General features: G+C 32.5%; 1 protein-coding gene across 2 annotated transcripts; it reads right to left on the bottom strand.

Annotated features, from left to right (window-relative positions):
- Nucleotides 1-4,318: 4,318 nt before the first annotated feature.
- LOC106635891 (KICSTOR subunit 2) lies at nucleotides 4,319-21,075 on the bottom strand. 2 transcript variants are annotated; one of them, XM_089594509.1, is made up of 10 exons: nucleotides 20,959-21,075; nucleotides 20,726-20,872; nucleotides 20,496-20,647; nucleotides 20,285-20,425; nucleotides 20,071-20,209; nucleotides 19,811-20,004; nucleotides 19,575-19,725; nucleotides 19,331-19,439; nucleotides 9,562-9,569; nucleotides 4,319-4,492 (listed from the first exon to the last, which is right to left on the bottom strand). In XM_089594509.1, exons 1-10 carry the CDS (start codon nucleotides 21,034-21,036, stop codon nucleotides 4,319-4,321), a joined length of 1,293 nt encoding a protein of 430 aa, XP_089450635.1. In that variant the 5' UTR covers nucleotides 21,037-21,075. The 2 variants fall into 2 exon arrangements, with proteins under 2 accessions (XP_089450635.1, XP_014203567.2); XM_014348081.2 differs by lacking the exon at nucleotides 9,562-9,569 and having other exon boundaries at nucleotides 19,329-19,439.
- Nucleotides 21,076-21,145: the final 70 nt, after the last annotated feature.

Raw genomic sequence — 21,145 nt, 5'->3', positions numbered from 1 at the left:
ATCAAAGATAATTTATTCTAATCAAGCTAATGGCTCACATTACTGTTCAATTTGTGTACATGAATATTGGTTTGTTATTAAAGTTGATTAAAAGTTATATAAGGAGAGCTTGTAACTTAAGTTAATAATTATTCCAAAGTGTATGTCCCAGTTGTTGCTGTGTCCGATTGCGACTTCAACTTCCCGCTTTGCTCTCTGCGGTCCCGGCGAGCTACTTCGCGAGCTCATCAATTTTATAGACAATTATTTAATAGAATAAGTATTAAAAATATAATTATTTCTACGTATGGAAAAAAAGTTCTTATAACACAAAAAAAAGAAATCTACCGACAGTTGGAATCGATCGTTAGATGGCAAAACAATGCGAGCAGAGGCATAAACTTTAATCATCTTAGCTATCGGAACTTCGGATAAGAGAGATTTTTAAGTTGCATATGTTGATTGATAACCTCCGGAGCTTGTCCTACAGTTTATAACAATTATAATGAGGACAAATAATAAATTAGTGGTTATAGTGGTTATAGCTGAACTGCCATCTTGAAAAAAGTAGCTGAATATTTTTTCAAAATAATACTGGATTTGAAAATAAGTATTAACGTATGGGAAAAATAAAAAAGAAATGTTTTGAAATCAAATTCTGTGCATATAATTATTAGCATTTAGTTCCCCAATTTAATTGAATAAGATTGATAGATAATATTAAAGCAAGAGCGAGAGAGCAAGAGTCAGTTAAATATATATAGCACTAGCGGCTCCCATCTCGGCTTCGCCCGAGATTTACTAAATGAAATACCGTAGTGTGTTGACATGTAATGTGAAACGTTTTCAGTTAGAAATTTTACATATATTCTTGACACTTCTCAGAACAAAAATCTTCTTATTAAAAACATATTTTTTCGGAATCCATATAGTTTATTTGGTCAAATAATAAGCTGTGAAAATTAAAAAAAATATAATTATGCTGAAAAGCACTGTGCGTTCTTTATGCCGTAAAATAATCGTTGGCCATAAGAAGCCGTTGATTTGCAGTTTATCCCGTATAATTTACAATAAGGGCTATTTTTCAAAGCTGTTAAGATTTCAAACTCCCAAAATATATATATTACAAAAAAAATTGTTTTCTCTTATCTCACAACTTTATTACCAAAGCAACAAAGTCCTGGACCTTAAACTCTACATTTTTTATTGTCACAAAAATACAAACACATTTTCTACTAATTAAAAAATCTGAGATAAGATCTTTGAAGATTTCAGAGATTGCTGTGAAGGTACAATGAAAAGCTGATCTCTCACGTAATGGATTCTTTATTTATCGATTTTGCCGCTGCTGTTCTGATCTCGATAAATTTTCTACGTCAGTTTCTTAACGCCTAAAATTTTATTTATTAGATACATTTGAAGTTTTTCTTCCAATTCACCCTCTTGCGACTTTTGGCATGCTTAAAACTTTTTTGACCCCTAAAGGCTGTTTTCTGTCAACTTTGTTAAGTTCTAATATATTTGTTGGCAAGGTAGTTCGACGTCCAATGGCCCTAAAAAAGACAGGTGATCTTATTAAGTAAACTCATTCTTGACTTCAGTTAATAGCAATTGTGACTGCCTGGATACCTCAGGATGATCTTCTCTGGCCTGCTGTTGAAGCCCCAGACTGATCGGGAAAAAAATTTCGAAGTCCGAAGCTTTGGAGCTAGTTGTAAAGATCTTTCCCAACGTCTCCTGGTATAACATTAAAGACGTTGGTGTCTAAAGCACCTTTTTTATTGGCAGATTCAGTTGTTTTGGTGATCTGAGGTGGAGGGATTGGTACGTGATGCTTGCCCGTTAGAGACTGTCCTGTTGGCTCAAGTTTTTTTTCCCTTCATAGCTGTTAGGTTTGCCCAGCGCAGACGTTGGAGAGGATCGGCGATTCCTGCTTAGAGCCGAGAGAGTAATATCGGGTCGTCGGTCACCAGGGTTCCCAGCCTTGCGACGATTATCTCCGCTCGTGACGACTGTCAGTGAATGGCTGACTTGGTTTAATAGTGGCCGTCTTTAGTTAATATAGTCTTTTAGTCGACGAATCGCTTCCAGAAATGGTAGTAAAAATGTATTTGTTGGCAAGATAGCATACACTTAGGTGGCCCTTAAAAGAACCGATGAGATTGATGGTTAAGTAGGGAACGTAAATACTTATAATGGCCCTAAAGAGCGTCAGTGGTGAAACTTCCAGCTATTCCTTATTATGACTCTGACCCTTGAAGTCTCTATGTACGGAGACTGTAATGGAGGGAGGTTCACCACTGACCAAAAAATATCTCGTCTTCGGGTCGTTCCCCGGATAACCAAACGCTCATCGTCAGACGGGAACACGTGAGTATGCGCGTTGGGGACACGACCACTGTGAAGGAAGCTGTTGTGGCTACCCGTGCTCCTCAGAGCTGTCTTTCCTGGCTCACATTTGTAGCCAAAAATTCTCTGACTGCACCAGGCCGGATGGTGGGACGGCCACATAACTCTAAAGAGTTGGAGCAGGTTGTGCTAGATACGTTTTCAGGTATTGCGCTGGAGACGTCATAGGTTAGAGTAATTATTTATTGGTGGCACTCGTCAATCGTGTAGATTCAGGGTGAATGGAGACCTAAGTCCCTTCTCCCTTAGAGAAGAGTGTCGTCCGTAACCAGGATATCCAGTTGCACGACTTTCATATTCATTCTCTATGCAGCTCGATGAACTGCCGCAGGACGACTGCAGTATTGTTGGAGATGCTTTGGCGTATTATAACCACACTTATTTAATTCTGTTGCAGGTAGACTTGATTTTATGTCAACGCCACCTAGCGGATCCTACTGAACTAAAGTGAAAAGCTGGCGTATTGTTGCAAAACTTTGAGCCCATTTATGGTTATTGTTATTAAATTTTTCGAGATAAAAACTATACTAAAACCATCTAGGAAGTGTCATGAATCAGTGTAGAAAATTTCAGAAAAATCGGTTCAGTAGTTTTTGCGGTTAGCGATGACAACGGTTTTAGCGACTTTGCTTTATATATTAGTAAGATATACACGGTTGCAGTCAAAAGAGAAAAACTAGTATCTTCACTTGCTTAGGTTGTGCGCTTGGTTCAGTCTACTAGGTCATGGAGTGGCACGCGGGAGACCGTGGTTCGATTCCCGGCCAGTGCGACTTTTCGGGCAAGTAATTCTGTGATTTTTCTCATGTGCTTTTTCACCACGCAATGCTCCTCGAGGAGGGTTTTAGGCAACCTTCTCGCAGCAAAATTGCCTAATTTCCCCCTACCCCCCTCCCAGTAATGAGAGGCCTCCCATCCCTCTTCCCTTTCTTCTCCCAAGTGCTAAGTGCCCATAGTAGAGCCCTTATCAAAGGAGCCGGACGTAGAGCACTATAATACAAAAAAAAGCTGTACAGCTATAGTCGACATTTCCGCTTCTCTCCTCATATCATTCGGTATACCCCTTCCACGTGTCTCCAAAATGTGCACCTATATGCTCATTTCCACGCGAATCCACTCCTCTTCTCGTGAGCGCACGCTCTTCCGTACGAGTTTCGCACTCTCGAAAATTGTACGCCCAGTTCGACGGCTGGCCGTAGCGGGTTGCCCCGATCAGTGCCAAAAAGTCGTCTCACATCATAGCATTGGTGTTAGCAATCTCTTTACTCATCTCTAGTCCAGACTATGCTCGGACTTCAATCCGTCTGCACCTGTTCTGCTAAGCAGACGTTGTACTTAACCAGTAACTCAATAAAGACCAGTTAACCTTATACTAAAGTCTCTCGTTACTTTCCAGTATCAAGATCCCCATATCCGAGAACGATCCTCCATACCAAAAAGTCGTCTCGCATCGTAGTACTGGCGTTAGCAATCTCTCTACTCATCTCTAACGAAACACGATGGACCTGAGTGACGGTCCAATGTTTTACCCACAGTCGCACTCGCATGACATTCCCCTAATCAGCTATATAAATCGCGGGAGTCACATGATCTTTTATAGTATAAACCAACGATACAAATCTAACGTATCATCTTTTTATTGCTTTATTTTATCAAGCATGCGTGCCAACGAGCTCTAGTCAATATTTAATTTCGTACATCACCCCAAACGTTTTTTATTAATAAAATAAAACATATTGAACGCACAATTCTAATATAACAAGATTTAGAATGTGCAGGCAAAGCACTAACTATGGTAAATATCGTTTATTTTATTACACGTAATCGAGTAGAGAGACAGCCTTTTTTTAATATAAAATGAAGTTCCATATATATTTTTTTTAGTCTTTAACATTTTTGATTTATTGTAACAGTTTGCTATAAGATAAAATTATTTGGTTAACTTAAGACTCTCGAAGACTTTGTTGCACCTCAGTTGCATACATATTTCCAATATAAATGAAGCTATATTGGCATTCTTGTCTTTTTGTTTACTGCAGATTTCATATGCTACAATCAATGTCATTTGTGGATCTATGTTGTACATAGCATGTAACCACATATCCTGTAACAATAAATGATTTAATACAAAAAAATAGTCAATGAGAGATTTATGAAAAAATTAAAACCTCAGATTGTTAGCATTTAAACTAACACATTAGTAACAAAATACATTCTAAGAAATGATATAGTTCCTATATCAATCCGTCCACAATTTTTCAGTACATCTTGCACAGAAAACAATTTTTTTTTATGCAGTGAAGTCATAGAGATATAAGAATAAAGCACTTCAGTTTTGGTGGTGGCAGAGCTAGTAAAAAGAAGGCTTGTCTGGCAGTCATGCTGTTCATCCAGCAACCCTTTGACCATGAGCCAATGACGTGGCTCTACTGGACCAGCTGGACGAACATAGACTGCGGCACGAGTACGAATTCTGGGCCCCCCGGATTTGAAGGTGTCTTTAAGGGTAATCAAGGTCACTGATTACAGGAAAAAAAGTAAAAAAAATTCTTACCTCACTTATTTCAAGATATTGAACTTATTAGATAGTAATAAATAAGGAAAAAATAATGAAGAGTCCATACTTACTTCTTTTTGAGAAATTGCATCTTGAAATTCAAAAATTAAGTTTTAATATCTTTAATTTTCATACGAAAATACTAAATAAAGTAATATTTTTAACTGACTTAAAAATGATAAAATTGTATTTTCTTTTATTATCGTTTCCCGACACATTGACACAGATCAAAGTGTATTATGTATTCTTATCAGCTTGCTTTCTGATATGCTCTTCATGTAAGGGTTATTGGTTATTTCGTTGTAAAATGCTAAAATTGCGTACAAATCAGCTAAAAATAACTTTCGTTTACTTTTTGAAAAGTAAACACAAAACAAATGGATGTCAAGTTTTTAAATATCTCTTTTTTTAAATTTTTAAATGTTGGCACTTTTTGCGCACGCAGGGCCACTACTGGTCGTAGAAGTTGGCACGAAGCTTACATCTTTTTAAATTTTTTAAACTTGCCAAGCAGTAGTATACGTACGTTAGTGTTATTGTTTAGTGTTAAACGATACAATGAGTGCGACACATCTAAATATTTATCCAAGTTTAGTTAACTTCTCTATCTTTCATTCCTTTAAAAAGTTTGTGAAAACAACCAACGTTAGCCGTTTTTTTTTTTTTGGAGGAAATCAGCTTAAGTCCATCTAGAAAGTCATTTCCACCGTCGTGTTGCGAATTAACAATGACGGTTTATTCAAGGAAACTTTTTTGATGGAAATCAGTGTCACATCTACATTAATGAAGTACTTGCCATCATCCTAGCTTTTGTCACTAAAACACGGTAAACGACTGCTTTACGGTATTTATTACTTATATCTTGGCGATAAAGTGAGAATAAAGAGACGCCGAACAAATCGATAATTTTAAACTACTACAGATACTGCCGCGAAATTACAGAAGTCATTTCCTCACACGTCGACATTTAACTCGGTGGTGAGGGAAAGACAATCCAAATTTACGAGACGTTTTTGACAAAACAAAAGTACAATCGGGGACGATGCACTGAGCTAATGCCAATCGTGGTGTTCGGAATTTACTGAAAAGAGGATAAAATTTGCCTCTTCTTTAAGACCAATTTAAAATCTAAAGAAAGTCTCTGGCCGTAAATCAGAAAGTACGTACAACCGAAACCACAAACATTCGCTCTGACAGTGCAAAACAGTACGTCGGCAAATTTGCCTCTTCTTTAAGATCAATTTAAAATCTAAAGAAAGTCTCTGGCCGTAAATCAGAAAGTACGTACATCCGAAACCACAAACATTCGCTCTGACAGTGCAAAACAGTACGTCGGCATCGATCAACTATTTGACATCGCGACGCACAAAAGAACTAATCACAGCATCAGTAAATACGTAGACAGAACAGACGCTACAAATACAGTTAACGACCTTGAAAATCAGAACCGATTTCTGAAAAATTCTATTCAATGCCAATAAACACCAAAATTACTACACCAATACATGGCACTTTTTTTATTGTCAACACTGCTTGGAGAGGGAGTACAAATTTGATTTGGGCTCTCAAATCATGCAGTTTCTTACGGATACAATGCAGTGGACAGTGGGTGCTTGGATACCCAAGTAAGAAGTTATACTTCTATAAAATTATATAGCAGATAATATAATTATAATTATAAATTTACCTTCTATGAGACGATATTCTACACAAACGTGGTGCAATTATCGTTGGAAAGAGTATACCTACATTAGTTGGGTGTGGTTTCAATAACTATTTTAATATTTAATAACTTTATAATAATCAACAATATACTATCGCACGATACGATATAAACAATTTGGAGGCTGGCCAGTACAATACTGTGCACTTTCATCGAATCTTCCGTTGGTTTCAAAACAACTTCCTACAGCCTACGCTGATTACATCGATAACGTCAGGTTAACATTCATCACATACATTCACACATTAATTCCTAGTCCATATTTAATATCCAAAATATAATTGTATTTCAATAATTAAGACAAACCATCCTGTTGTGCCACTTTCTTCGATAGCATAGTAGTACATGCCAGTGAATGTCCCTTCAGAACGTTCATCAAACATAGGTTTTTTTGACAGAAATTATAGAAGCTTCGAAAGTATCCTAAAAATACCGTAAAAATACCCAAAAAAATTGCAGATTGTTCAACTGTACCATCTTTCTCATCATTAGTTTTAAAAATTTGCAATTTAACGTGAAACCTAAGTGATTAAAAATCACTTAAAATTGTATTTATAAGATCTCTATAGAACTCCGCAATTTTTGTTTGTGTGAAAGATTACTTTTAGATAAACCTGTTTGATCTTTAAATAGATCTATAATTTTCATTTTTTTTATTTTTTGACAGTAAATATAATAAAAAAGAAGGGGTTCCAAACATGCGTAAAAGCATGTTTGTAAGCTTATCTATATGAGAAAAATAATTTCCAGTGCTGCTGCATATATTTGCGCTCCTCCCACCTCTCTGAATTTTTTTCTCAACCACAAAGGAAAAATTGTGAAAGAAGAAAACGCAATAAAAATCAATTATTCTACTTATACAGTACGGAAATTCTTTTTTTTTCAATTATAAGAATTCTGAAAAAATGTGAAAATGTATAGAGAATAATTTCCTTATTTTAAAAGTAACAAATAATGATAAATAAATGAATATTTATTAATACATATGAAAGCTGCTCTGCTAATACATATACTTATTTCCAAATTTTTGAAAAAAATATGTACCATAATAATATATTTTATTAAATAACTTATTTAATGTAAAATGAAACCAAATTAATAAATACATAATAAATGAAAATTTACATTGAAAATAAGTTACGAACTGTAAGATACAATGAAGTAATCCGTTGTCCATTGTCAGGACTGCTCATAGCAGAGTGGGTAAGAGCCTCGGCTAGTGTGCAATAGGTCGGGGGTTCAGATCTCTATGGAAATTTTTTTTTTATGTTGGTTAAAAGAAAAAATAATAGTTAGGGAGCTAGGTAGAATCCCGTGACCTTTTGACTTAGGAGGAACCCCTCAAAGTTTTTTTTACCTATTTAAAACCTGCTGAACACAATTTTCGACGGTAGGTTACTGTCGGAGAGGTCAAGTTTTTGTTATTAACGAATTTTATAAACAAATTTAAAAACCTTACGATTTCAGTACACAAAAAATTTTTTCTGATTCTTTGCCAAATTTTAACCAAAATATCAATTGGGATGTATATACCTAAACCCCACAAATTTTTTAGTAAAAAATTCCTCAAGTTTAAAAAAACGCATTTTTTGCGATTTCCGACCACATGTTTCTTAGCTGTGGATGTATAATTTTTAACCTACCTGGGCTCAAATTTTACCAAAAAGCATGCACTTTTTGATAAAAAAAACTTTTGAACGTTAGATGCTCAACAACTGTGATACCGCTTATCTCCGAATGATCATTTTCATAGCCTACTGTATATTTATATTTAATCCACGCATATATATGTAGACCCAATCCATAGAAAGATAGAAGGTACAAAAACGACCAGTCGTTGATCAGTGATATCGCAGTTGTTAAGCGTCTAACATTTATAAATCTTTTTTTGTTAAAAATTACACGCTTTGAGGTAAGATTTGAGCCCAGGTATGTTAAAAATAATGCACCCACATCTGAGAAACACGTCGTCGAAAATCGCAAAAAATACGTTTTTTTTTTAAACTTAAAGAATCTTTTACTAAAAATCCGTGGGGCTTAGGTATATACAGTCCAATTGATTTTTTGTTCAAAAATTTCTAAGGAATCAGAATAAATTTTTGGTTTACCGAAATTGTAAAATTTTTTAATTTGCTTATAAAATTCGTTAATAATAAAAAATTGACCACTCAGACAGTGACCTACAATCAAAAATCATGTTCAGCAGGCAAAAATACAAAAAAAAAACTTTGGTGGGTTCATCCTAACTCAAAAGGTCACGGGATCCTACCTGGCTCCTTAACTATAAGTAAAATTCTAAATGTGTGGTGTGGTGTGATGTGATGATCTTGTGTGACGGGTTAGTTGTGATGTGTGGCGTGGTGTGGTGTGATGATGTATGGTGGTGTAGGGGGACCGGAAGTACGTCGAAGGAGGTGGGGCGAACGGGGAAAATCAAGCAAAATCCACTTCTGATACACTTTTTCTCAAGGTCACCAATCTGAAATCGTTGATTGACTCTGTAGGGCAGAACGCGCCTACAGAAGTATAATTTCATAAAAAGTGTACCCAAGCTTCATCAATGGTGAAAAGCAAGTAGGTTTAGAACTACTAGCCATAGATAAACCTACTGCTCAAAGCAAAGATATAGAGAAATTTATTCTGAAACGCACTCGACTTTCTACCATCGATGAAGATATTGGCGAAAACAACGACGAAGACGATACATACGACACATATGATTCTGACAAAGCCTACTTTTAAATATACCTTGCTCACGCGCCTCTCTTATTGTTCACCAAATATACAACACACTTAAACACTGCGTGCGCACATTTATATATATGGGGAGAATTTTCTCAAATGCCCCAGCGCCACCACAGACAGGCCGCGTGAGCTGAGCGCAAAAGACGACTTTTTCATCTCGTCGTTTGGGCCTGAGAAAAATGTTTTAAAAATTACAGAAGTATCAATTCCCATGCACTTTTTCTCAGCTTTCTGATGGTGCTATCAGTTTTCACAAATTTTTACTTTATAACCTAAAAAAATGCAAATGTTGGTAAAAATGCGTTTAATCTCATGATGTACAATTTTTCAAATTATTTTGACTATCCAGATCGAAAGATAAGACAATTGTACTAAAGTATAGTCAATAAAAATAGAGTTTTTTGATATTTTTATGTGTTGAATTATACATATAGGAAACATAGGAAATTTCACTAAACTTTTGTTAACGTAATGATTTTCTTTATTCAAGGGGATTACAGCAAACAACCATCTTCAATACTGATTGTTAAAAATGAAATACAACAATCAAATTACTGGCATTCAAGGATGCGTTACTATAGCTATGTTTCAGCTCACTATAATAATAATACGTATCGTAGGCAAATCACTTTCTAAATAGAAGAAATTAAAAGAAAAAAGCGCAACTTACGGCAGAAAATAAGAATGTCCTGATAATTATAATCAAAGAGTATCAAAACAATACAAAGACAAAACTTTTCTTATACAGTATTCAGGTTAGGCGTACTTGTTTACACTTGGAATAAAAAAAATAATGCCTTGCAGTGTGTGGCGACGTTAGAAGCGGCGGCGGGCGCGTAGCAGCCGCCCATGCCACGTGGTGACTCGCACCTATACATTTATCCGTCCAATACATAAACGAATCAAAAAACCCCTCTATTTTTTATTGACTATAAAAATTTGTCTCATTTTTCGATCTAGATGGTCAAAAAAATTCTAAAATTTGTATATCATGAGATTAAACGCTATTTTACCAACATTTGCATTTTTATAATTTATAAAGAGAAAATTTGTAAAAACTGATAGCACCATCCGAAAGCTGAGAAAAAAGTGCATGGGGATCAATGCTTTTATGATTTTTAAAACATTTTTCTCAGGCCCAAACGACGAGATGAAAAAGTCATCTTTTGCACTCACGCGGACTGTTTACAGCCTGAGTAACGCTAAAATACCTGCATTAATATAAAAATTTTACAATAATAATCAGTAATGGCTCTCTCACGAGCTTTGCACGCTCGCTCGCGTTGTAAAGAAGAACCAAATCCTACGACGTACTGACACTAGAGTATAGCCAACCACTTATATGTAGAGGTAATGAAATAAAAAATGAAAAAAAGAAGATTAAATAACAAAAATAAGAAAAGAAATGAAATAAAGAAAATTTTTAAAAAATGAAAAAAATCAAAAGAAACAAACCAGGGGGTTTAAATAAGTCATAGGACCCGCGGTAAAAACGAAGTTCTTTAAACATGAGATAAGTGCCGAAAAATAATTAAACATAAGATGTGTCGGAAAACATCGTAAAATAAAGAAACACAATTTCTCAGGTAACAAGGGGGTGGCAAGACCCATAGGAAGAACGAAGTTCTATAAGAATAAGTAGTGCATTCATGTACTTTAGTAAAACAAAAACTTGAAAAATGAATTAAAAAAAAATCTTTTTTTGAATTAGTTCAGTACTCACGAAGTTTAACCATCGTGAGTACTGAACTAATTTTATTTTTTTTATTTTTATTTTTTCTAAGTTTTTGTTTTACTGAACTACATGAATGCACTACTTATTCTTATAGAGCTTTATTCTTCCTATGGGTCTCGCGACCCTCTTGTTACATGAAAAATTGTGTTTCTTTATTTTATGATGTTTTTCGACACACATCTCATGTTTAATTATTTTTCGGCACTCATCTCATGTTTAAAGAACTTTGTTTTTACCATGGGTCCCATGACGCATTTTTTTTTTTTTTTTTCATTCTGTTATATTTTTTCATTTTTTTTTTTTGATTTCAGTTCATTTTTTTTTTTATATTCATTTCATTACTTATTTTATTTAATTTTTTTTAAAATTCGTTGCCTTTTTTTCATTTCATTTGTTTTTTTTCCATTTTTTTTTGAATTTTATTTCCTTTATTCTTATTTCATTTCCTTCTTCATTTCGTTTCATTTTTTAATGTCTTTTTTATTTTATTTTCTTTTTTTGATTCCGTTTTTTAATTATTTTTCATGTTATTTCGTCAATTCCTTTGACTTTTTCGATTTTGACTTTAAAGGACTTGAACCCATTTCAACTGAATTTAAAGAACAAACAGATTCTCAAACTATTGGTGTAGTTATTGCTTACACGTGCAAACTGAACATTAAAACGCACTTTGCACCTACAGAAAATCACTATCACAAAATATTAACACTAAAGTCATTGACACCTTGCAACACGAGGAAAATCAACCTCAAAATGAAATACACGAGCATTCTACGTAGCACTAAAAATCGCTTCTCCTCACACATACGACTGTCAGGTATACTATGTCTATACTCTCTCTAAGTATATGTAATGTACTATATGTAATATACTATGTGTAAAGTTTTACTGAATATAATGTATTTGTAATAGTTATATACAAAGATGAAGAATTATTTAGAAAAAAGCAATGTAAATACTAATGTATAGTTTATTTAAAAAATACTAATTTTCATACGTTACAGTCAAGAACAGTAATGTAATTTCGACAAGAAAATAAATGTCTACATTATTTAAATGAAAGCTTGACGGAAATTACGAAGATGTAATCGAAGTGCCTTAGTAACAGTCGCATGTAGGTACACACAAAGGTAGTTATCTGAAAATTATGATTATACTTTCCAAAACTCAAGGTATGTTACTTTTAGATTGGCACACAAAAAACATTAAATAAGAAAATTTAGCTTGGCAATATTGCAAAATGGTATCACAATAAGGATTAAAATAAAATAATGATTCCAACAAAGCATATATACTAACTTCTGAATATTTACAAATACGTCATAAAGGAGGACATCAAGTAAAATAATTAAATTACTTAAAAATAAATTTTGTTACGATGAAAACTAAAAATATAAATCATCCTGATTTTTAAAGAAATTGGTGTTTAGAACGTATATAGGGACGAATATATTATTACATGTATACATACTTTAAAAAAAAAAAATACTATAGCATAAATACCAATATTCTAATTATTTTTTAAATAGGGCAGCGTTTCATGTTTTCACAACAACACTGATTAACAATGACCTCTACGGTTTTTATTATTTTGTTATAATATAAAATACTGTTTTCCACATTTACACTCTATCGCACATATATTTAGGTATTTTTAAATTATTATGTAGAATGATATACATAATAACAACAAAAACAAATCAATGCGCCCGTCTATTTGCCTCATGGGCGGTATGGAAAAATAAATAGGATGAAAATGAATAAAGATTTGACTTCTTTTTTGAGTATGAGGGAGAGTAATGAGCTGCTTATCGGAAATAAAAAGTGTGAGGTGTGAGCATATAAAGGTGAGGGGCCAAACCAAAATACTTTTGATTTGCTAACCAAAATCTAATTGTGTTAATTCTACAGGAAAGTAAGAAAATCTTGTTTGAGAAGAAGGACTGAGGGGGCGAGAGAAAGTAAAATAAAGATAATTTTGTCTTTTTTGGGAGAGGGCGAAGGGGGACACAAAATTATGAGGAGTTGAGGAGATTAACCAAAATTCTATTTGATTAATTTTACAAAGAAATAAAAGGAATTATCTATTATTTTGAGGGGGGCCGAAGATGGGAGGGTAAGTAGACGGGATAAAAGTGTGAAAGGGGCCAAGAAGTAGAGAAACAGTGAGGGGGGCCAAGTGAGATGAGTGAGGGTAAAGGAGGGTTATGTATAGCTATTTCTCAATAACTATATACTACTGGAAGATAAATAAATGAGTAATTCAATAAAAAAAAATTCTATCGTGACAGAAAACAAAAAAAATTTTATTTAAAGGCACAAACACGGCGAAAAAATTATCTTGTTCTCCATATTCTCTAAAACATGAGAAAAATCATGTTCTTGAGAAAAATTAAAGTACTACGAGGTAAGTTTGAGAAAGCAGATGAAGCCTCAGCGACCGCGCTACTATTTACTTCAGATTTGCATACTCGAATTTTCAAATACTGAAAAATAAGTATTTTTGCCGGTATGCCTGATGTATTTTGGTTTAATTAAGTCTTTTTAATCCTAGTCCACAACTTTACCAAAAAATATAGGTCAAAAAGTCGTTATAACATCGAAAACGAGACATGTGTATCTCGAAATGGTCAAAACAAGATTTTTTCAGGCTTAGTGTTCCAGAAATGGTCTTATCGTTAAGTTAGCTGCAAGCCAAATTTTTCCTGTGTATATTTGGAATAGGCGTGTTCTTAAAATCAAGCAGAGCTGCCAACAGTGTTATATTAGCTACAGGTACTTCCTAATTTCACAAATTCACAGTAGATGATAGCATGCAGTGTTGGGAGTTCTCAGTGGCTAAGATGGTAGAGCGCTTACTTCCCGCCTGGAGAGCTCGGGTTCGAGACTCCGTTTCGTCACTTCCTCCCAGGTAACTAGGTGGTGTTTTTAATATGAACTAATCACTAGGATATTATATAAATAGGCTACTGGTATTTGGCATTTCACCGTGGCATGCAGATATGCAGTTTATAGGAAGACGGAACGATGCCCCAGAAGAGGGAGGTAGTGGATATGACTTTCTCATAGTTAAATCATCCCCTAAATGATCAATGATACAAATAATGAGATGTATGTGGCAAATCGAGGTCAAATGTATATGTGCGCACTTATAAGCGTGTAAAATGTACCCAGCCATTTAAACAACGACTGACAAGATGAGGTGTTGTTAAGGTAGGACACCTACCGAAGAAAAATTTTGAAAACGAGTAAAAATGCAAAACCAAGAATACTTCAATATCCTATTTATCCTAACCATGAATTTCGTGTGCCTTAAATGCGAACAGATTAATTTTAGTATCTAAATTTGAAGTAAATAAGTTACTATTAATAAATTTTTTTTTTTTTTTTTGTATACTTTTTTTGGCAATTTAAAATGAATCGTGTAACACAGCTGTAACAGTATCAACATAATCTGATCGATTAGATTGGAAACTCTTATAATTTCTTAGAGTGCCCTAAATAACAAGCTGTAAACCTAAGCCTTATTTGATTTAGCGATTTGGATAGTAAATAATCATACTTTAATAATCAATTTTTTAAGTACTAGTAAAATAGTAAATGATTCAATAAAAACAATTCTTATAGTAACTTAGATACCACTTTTACGATTTTCGTACGTATTTTCATGATAAATAATTTTTTACTGTGAGAAAACCCAGGTATTAAATAACTGCAATTTAGAATATTTAAATTTTATCATTAAGTCAAAAAAAAAAAAAAAATGATTAAAGGTAGTTGAATAAATGACAAATTTAGGATTTTTGATGTTTATAATGTACTTTATCTAAAAAATTTGTTGGAAGAAGAAATTAAATTTATGTAGTAAGCTTAAAGAAAAATTGCTAAGAATGACATGATAAAGTAGTTTAATAAAAAAAAGAAAATGAAAAGAGCATCTTCGATAAAAATCCTGAAACTGTATTTTTTAAGACAATTTATTTTATTTGGTGAATCGAGAAACTGTTTCTAAAAATAAACTGCATTCAAATATACTTGAAACATCTTAAAATGAGCAAATTTTAGTAGAAATTTAGTGGGACTGTTGTAGATCACCGTAGCTATGTTTTACGACTTCGTTTCTATCCAGTACTTTCTAATATGAGCAACATTTAATATTATTGAGTTTTTTAAATTAAACATTTAAAAATGATATTTTCCTGAAAAGTTATGATATCCCCTGAAAAATAGTTTTTTGCAAACCTAAAATGTTAGGTAAGTTTAATGTATTGAGTTCATACAAGTTCTGAAATCAAGATATAAAAACGGTCAGACATTCGTAGTATAGTACTCGTTAGTACTCGTACTTTAACAAAATCAAACTAAGTAATATTGACTTTTGACTAGTATTTCATGCGAACCTCACATCAAATACATTCATGCCTTGCTATGTAGAAAGTATATAAAAAAATGTTAGGGCAAAAGGCAATATTACTTAGTTTGACTTTCTTAAAGTGCGAGTACTAAACAGTATTATACTACGAATGTCATACAAAATGTATGATGCGCAAAAAAAAAACTTGACCGTTGTTATATCTTGATTTCAGAACTTGTTAAGGCTACAGATTCATTAGGAAGAATACTATTTATTGCCAGTGTGTATGAAGGTTCAGAAATTCCTTACGAAATATGAACTTAATACATCAAACTTACCTAACATTTAAGGTTCGTAAAAAACTATTTTTTAGGGGTAGATGTATAACTTTTTACTTGCGCACCCAAGCCAGAGAATATAGAATACATTCTTTTTGCATAGAAAGCCAGATCAGCCGTTTTCGCGTCCACATCATTTTCTCTTTATATTTTAGTCATGCCCCCCATCAGGCAAGTGGCGTTAGTGTCGGGAGGCAACCAGGTAACTTACCCATAGTTGCCGATAACTATTACCTTTCGAGGAGCACGACAAAATGCCTGTTTATAAGTATCCTATACATTACCGATTTTTGATGCGAAACCACTGAAAAACACGTTTCAACTACAATTAATTAATAAAATATCGATTAAGAAACTTTAAAAAAAAGTTTTACATTAAATTTTCTCAACATGCATATCAAAAGCTTATGCAGGAACACCTCACCAAATTCCACATAATCTCCTATACCAGATTTGTATAGTCGTTGGTTTAGAGATAGAACTTTAGCTTTCAAACCCAAAGTTCTTGGGTTTAATGCACTTCGTCCAATTTTTTTTAATTTTTTTTATTTACTACTTTAATTTTTAATGAAACGTAAAAAACATTTCTGCTCTGCATTAACGTCAAGATAAGTTTGAAGGTGATATGTCAGTACAACCATTGAAAATATGAGACAAAACTGTTTAATAAATTATTTTACCCTCATATTGTGATTATGGGATAAACCAACGAGAAGGTGGCAGTTTCTTTCATCGGGATGGGATTGTTACGTACAATATGCAGTGTAATGAAAAGACAGTTGCATATTGATTATGTTTTAAATATATTCCATATAAAATGCAACTAACCTAACTAATGGAAGCTAAATAACTCGTGTATTAAATAATCGAAAATCGATATTTTAAGGTTACAAAATTCAAACATCAGAGACACTGTATACACAGAAAAATACAAGAAAGCTTATGCATTAATTAAAAAAATTATACTTATGAATAAGCGAAACGTAACAGAATTGATATAGTACAATTAAAGAAAGTTAAGCAACTCATACATTTTACGTTTTTACATAAATACACTAAATATACTTTAAAAACTAGTTTGATACAGGTCTGTATGAGATCGAATTTTATGATTAATGGATAACGCGAAAAGTTGGTAAATGAGAAAAAAATATTTTCACAAACATTTTTAGCAGACAAAAGATTTCTACGGTTGCAAATCTATGTTAGAATTTAATTCTATACCTGAGCAAAGTAGAATTATAAAAATCAACTTTGATATGACTGCATTATTTTTCATAAAACTTATTCATTAAAAAAATATTTAAATACTCGAAAACTTTATTTAGGAATGACCATTTGATAAATTTAATTTACAGGAATATTCTGTTATCATTTTTGGCACGCTCAAGTCAATATTTAAGGGTCTTAAATTTTGCAATATACATTAACTTGTATTAAAATATGCTATGAACAGTTTTCGTTTTTTTACGATGAAAAATAAATATAAGATATTGAATACATGTATTATTTAAGAAATATTAGATACACAAACGATTTAAAAAATTTTGGTACGCTTCATAAAAAAAAGTTAGATGAAGTGCATTGAACCCAAGAACTTTGGGTTTAAAAGGAAAAATTCAACCTCTTAACCAACGACTATACAAATCTGGTCGGAGATTTTGTGGAATTTGGTAAGGTGTCCCTGCATAAGCTTTTTATATACATGTTGAGAAAAATTTATGTAAAACTTTTTTTCATAGTTTCATTATCGATATAATTATTTAACATTTTGACATAATTTGTTTATCAAATTCGAAATAAGCAGCCTTAAAAACCATTGAAACGATTTGTAACTCGAAATATCCATATGTAATGATTCTACACAATTTATTTGTGCATTAATTAATTGTTAGTATAATTATTAAACATTTGAAAGTAATTTTGTTATCAAATTCGAAATAAACAGCCTCAAAAACAATTAAAATCATATTTAACTCGATATATGCATAAAAAATGATCCTACGTAATCTATGGATTAATTTGTTAAATTAGTTATATAATTACTTAACATTTAGACATAATTTGCTTATCAAATTTGAAATAAGCTCCCTGAAAAACCATTAAAACGATATGTAACTTGAGATATACTTATATTATGATCTTGTATAGTTTATTTATTACTAATTTAACAAATTATTATATTTATATGATTATGTGACATTTCAACATAATTTGTTTATCTAATTCGAAATAAGCACCCTTAAAAACTGTTGATACATTCTGCAACTCTATTTTATATGTTTATTTTAATAATTTATTTATTTATCAAATAATTTGTTCATGACAGTAATTATCAGCATTACTTTATTGCAAAAAAAAGCTTAGGTTTAAAAAAAAATCGGTCGGTATTTTATGTATCAAAAGCATAAAATACTAATATTGAATGCGTAATAACGCGCCTTACGTGATTTAATCTACATAACTATATTTATACTAATTAAATATAATTTTTTTTAAATTTATTATTTAGAAAATACATTTATCATTTGTAAGGTCAATTAAAAAATTTAATAATTAAAAACTGTGTTTTCAGTAGCATACTTAATGTAGACAATAAGAATTGCATTAGTCGTCATACCCCGATAGCCCTGCAGTTAAAACGCTTGGCCATCAATCAAAAGGTCGTGTGGTAAAATCTTATCCACTTGTTTTTTTTGTTTTTTTTAGGAGGAAGAGACTTCTAGTAAGGGACTTCCGTTTCATGGAAATCTATCGTTTTTAAAATTCAAGCCCCCCAAGCACGCGACCTACAGACCTTCGTTCTAAAAATTTATAAACAATATCAGTAATGGCTCCCTCACGAGCTTCGCTCGATCGCTCGTGTTGTAAAAAACAACCAAATCCTACGAAGTTTTAACAGCCAACCACATATCGGTGAAATCAATAAAAAAATAAGTTTATAAGAATAATTTTGTTTTAAAAATGTTTTAAAACATAAAGCTAGAAAAATTCGCCACTTTGTTAGCCATAATCTCTGTAACTAAAAGTTGGCAGCTCTGTCATAATAAGCATGTTATGAAGCCAACTTCTTAAAGGGTGAGCTTAACTACACATTCCCCTAATAAATAAACGAAATGCTTAGATCGCACATTTGCAACCCTCGGCTTTGCCTAGAATTGCAATACACATGCAATTCGCAACATCTATAAATGTTTTGTAATTCTTGATGTTTGGTATCTCGACATATATGAGGTAAGAATTTATAAAATATTTTTCCCGTTATCAGTGACCCCGATTACCCCTAGAAACACTTTCAAATCCGAGGAGCCCAGAAATCGTTCTCTCACTTAGATTCCCCTTATTCTGATAACGCCTTTGCTGCTCGCTTGCGTACTCTATTCTTAAATCTTTGTGAGTGAAAAGAACTGCCTTCTATCTAACAGTTTCATATATGTTAAAAAAAAAAAAAAAAAAAACTTTTTTAAGAAATTTGAACAGATTCTTACACTTTGGTCTTTATTTAGTACAACTTTATCCATTGCCATTAGATCAATATGACACTCCTTTATGCTATTTTTTATTTTATCCCAATGAAAGAACGGTTTTTGACTGAAAGACTGCAAAATTAATGTAGCTTGTTATTAATCAGTTAAATTAAAAGAGGATTTTTTAAAAACAAAATAATTTTAAAACTATAAACAGATCTTCATTAGTTTTCTGAAAAATGTAAACCTAAGTTAAAAAAAACTTACATAAGGTATACTCAAAACTATTGAAAAATCTTCTATAATATCTGTTTCTCTCTTTGGATGTTTATATCCTGGTCCAGAATCTTGCCTACCCCGTGAATCAAAAATAAGCATAACCGCTAGGATATCATGTTTTTTTTGGAAGCTTTGTAATCTAGAAAATGTACGACCAAGTGCTTATGTATAAATCAAACGAAAAGTTCTTGGAGTCTTTTTTGATTGAATAGAGAAAAATATACTTATGATAGTAATCTATGGCCTGCTTATTCATGATACTCTTCATTTCTCCAGAACTAGCTTGCTGACTTAACGCAGTATGAAAATATAATGAAAATTTTGCTAATATAGCACCTCTTAGTTTGACTAACCATTGATATAATGCAGGATGTTGGTTTGTTTTCAAAAAAGTCGTTCCAAATCCAAGTTTCCAAGACTAAGATAAGTATTAAAGTTACAACATTAATTATTATATATACATATTAATGACTAATATGCTCACTTCTCTATTTTGTAACGTTTTTTCCCATGCTAACATTCGGGTTTGGGCTCCATAAAGAGCCATCAAAGATGGCAAAAATCGCCAATTTTGCATTTCTATATAAGCTCTTATTAATTGCATTAAGATTTCACATTCTAATCTGAAAATGTTATAATTTTTTTTATTTTTATAAGCTTAGGTACATTTGTCTGGGCTTACTATTTAAAAAATTTACATAACAGCTGCTTTGATGGTATTTAAGGCAACATGAGAGCAAGAGAGTACGTGACATTTAGAAATGTCTTCTATGGACAGTAGTAATTCTTGATGGCACATTACTTTACTGTTAATACTCATGCTATACATTTTTTCATAACTGAAAAAGATTTGACAAGAGAATTCTCATATGATCATATAATAACTCACATAACTAATTTTCAACATACAAATCAATCAATTGGATTCTGGCAGTAACAAATTGACACAATTGAGATGAAATCGCTGCAACTCTACTTCCAATTGTGTTGGATCCTTGAGTCATTTCTTCTAATCTCTTCATGTCAACTCTTAATGATTCGTACATGGTTTTCAAAGACGTCTGTAAGAGTTGTAACAATGTTAGAGAATGTACGTGTTAAGGAATTAGTATACAAGTAAAAAAAATTGTAAATTATACGTCTTTTCTAAGAAATCCTTTATTTTTTGTGTGAAGGAATCCTAAATCAGCATAAGAACGTTCAGCAACAGATATTTGAGGTAGATGTGTTAGCAGCATTCCCCATGGACCCATTTGCAAGAATTTGCATCTTTCTCTTTCTTTTTCCTAATTATTTAAGGTTATTACATTATTTGGTTTTTTTCAGTTATTGATTTTTTTTTTTTTTTTTTTTTTTTTAATACAAAAAATACCACTGATTCCTTGGCTTTATCAAAGCAATGCTGTGTAACTTGGGTGAAAAAATTGTTTAAAAATTCATCTTGGTCCATTATTTTAATAACCCAAAGTAACAGAAGAGAAATTGAATTTTGCACAGCGTAACATTTACTATATATGTATATATACACTATATAACATATACTATATAGGGGGGAGGGG

Source organism: Copidosoma floridanum, unplaced genomic scaffold, assembly GCF_036245765.1.
Source record: "Copidosoma floridanum isolate Cflo_tuat_1 unplaced genomic scaffold, Cflo_Japanese_pri ptg000021l, whole genome shotgun sequence".
Lineage (NCBI taxonomy): Eukaryota > Metazoa > Arthropoda > Insecta > Hymenoptera > Encyrtidae > Copidosoma > Copidosoma floridanum.
The sequence above is the reverse complement of the archived record's forward strand: the minus strand, read 5'-3'. Positions and strand labels throughout refer to the sequence as shown.

Bases quoted from the DNA above. Each gene is read 5' to 3' on its own strand.
- LOC106635891 (XM_089594509.1), bottom strand. From the start codon at position 21,036: ATGGACCAAGATGAATTTTTAAACAATTTTTTCACCCAAGTTACACAG. The intron at 20,210-20,284 runs GTAAATTTTTTA...TAACATTTTCAG, and splicing joins ACCATCAAAGCAGCTGTTAT to ATTAGAATGTGAAATCTTAA. The intron at 19,726-19,810 runs GTATATTTTTCT...TACATTTTCTAG, and splicing joins GCCATAGATTACTATCATAA to ATTACAAAGCTTCCAAAAAA.